We start from the raw sequence: 1033 nt of genomic DNA on the forward strand, positions 1-1033 counted from the left end.
GTCTTACTTCAGAAAGAATACCATGATACCACAAAGTTCCTGTGCGTTCAGTGCAGGGGTTTACTTACTCCTGAGAAGGTCCAGGCTGTCCTGGGATTTGAGCAGGCCAGAACTACAGAGTAAAGAAGAAAATAAAAGTCAGTGCCCATTTGAATCACTTCAAACTGCAATGAAAAACATTAATGCCTTTTAATTGCCAAAAATTGAACAGCAGTCTCACTCTGGCTGGTGGATACGGGGCCGGAGGCAGTGGTGGAAGATGTTTATTTATTATACTCGGAGAGACGATCTGTGCAGATGACAGCGCTGCCATGTTCTGCAGGGCTTTGTCCTTAGATGCCTGATCCTGCAGGTTGACAGAGAGAAACAAGAGGAGTCAGCCACAAGGTGGCAGCCTAACCTCGGCATAATCCAATGCAGTATGCTATCCTAATGATAATACAAAACAATGACACTGTTTGTGTATGTTTCATAAATGATTAATTAGTCTATTCTAAATAAAGTTAACATTAGCTTAGCTCAACATTCAATCTATTGTAAAGTATCAATACAACATTGTTTTGAAGATGTTTGTTTGAAAGAGCAGCTGTCAGAAGGAAGCAAAGAGAAGTACAGAAAAAAAAATCAAGGTCAGTGTGTTATAAGGCTCACCACAGGAAAACAGAATGAAGAGATTCAAGTTGCAAGAGTACACATGGACAATTTAGATTAAAATTTACTATGAGAAACTTGAAACGTAGCAAAAAAAATGATCCAAATGCAGTCAATTGGTGTCTAAATTACCTGGAGTATTTTTTTTGTAAATTATCATTATTTTGAAAGTACACATTGTTTCTCAATTACAAACATGTCAATTCAGATTTTTGAAATGTACTATTTTCCTCGTTTTCTAATGGCAAAAAGCAATTTAGCCACCAAAATGTGACTTTGCAATTTAAAGAAATACGCCTCAGAAGCGAGAACCCGAATCAAAGAACGACACCTTATGCCAAGCAAGCAGAACTCTGACTTTTGGCGGAGGTTGGAGGATATT

The 1033-nt window shown here is 38.0% G+C and overlaps 1 protein-coding gene across 1 annotated transcript; it reads right to left on the reverse strand.

Moving 5' to 3' along the window:
- Positions 1-68: 68 nt before the first annotated feature.
- Positions 69-1027, reverse strand: LOC106633062 (transcriptional enhancer factor TEF-5; the record flags this gene model as incomplete). The annotated part of the gene is given in 2 exon segments (XM_014331828.2): positions 69-112; positions 221-1027. Coding segments are annotated over 2 exon segments (137 nt in total), but the record flags the coding sequence as incomplete, so codon positions are not given.
- Positions 1028-1033: the final 6 nt, after the last annotated feature.

Source organism: Haplochromis burtoni, unplaced genomic scaffold (genome assembly GCF_018398535.1).
Source record: "Haplochromis burtoni strain Fernald_Lab_line unplaced genomic scaffold, NCSU_Asbu1 Contig_7310, whole genome shotgun sequence".
In the NCBI taxonomy this organism is placed as follows: Eukaryota; Metazoa; Chordata; class Actinopteri; order Cichliformes; family Cichlidae; genus Haplochromis; species Haplochromis burtoni.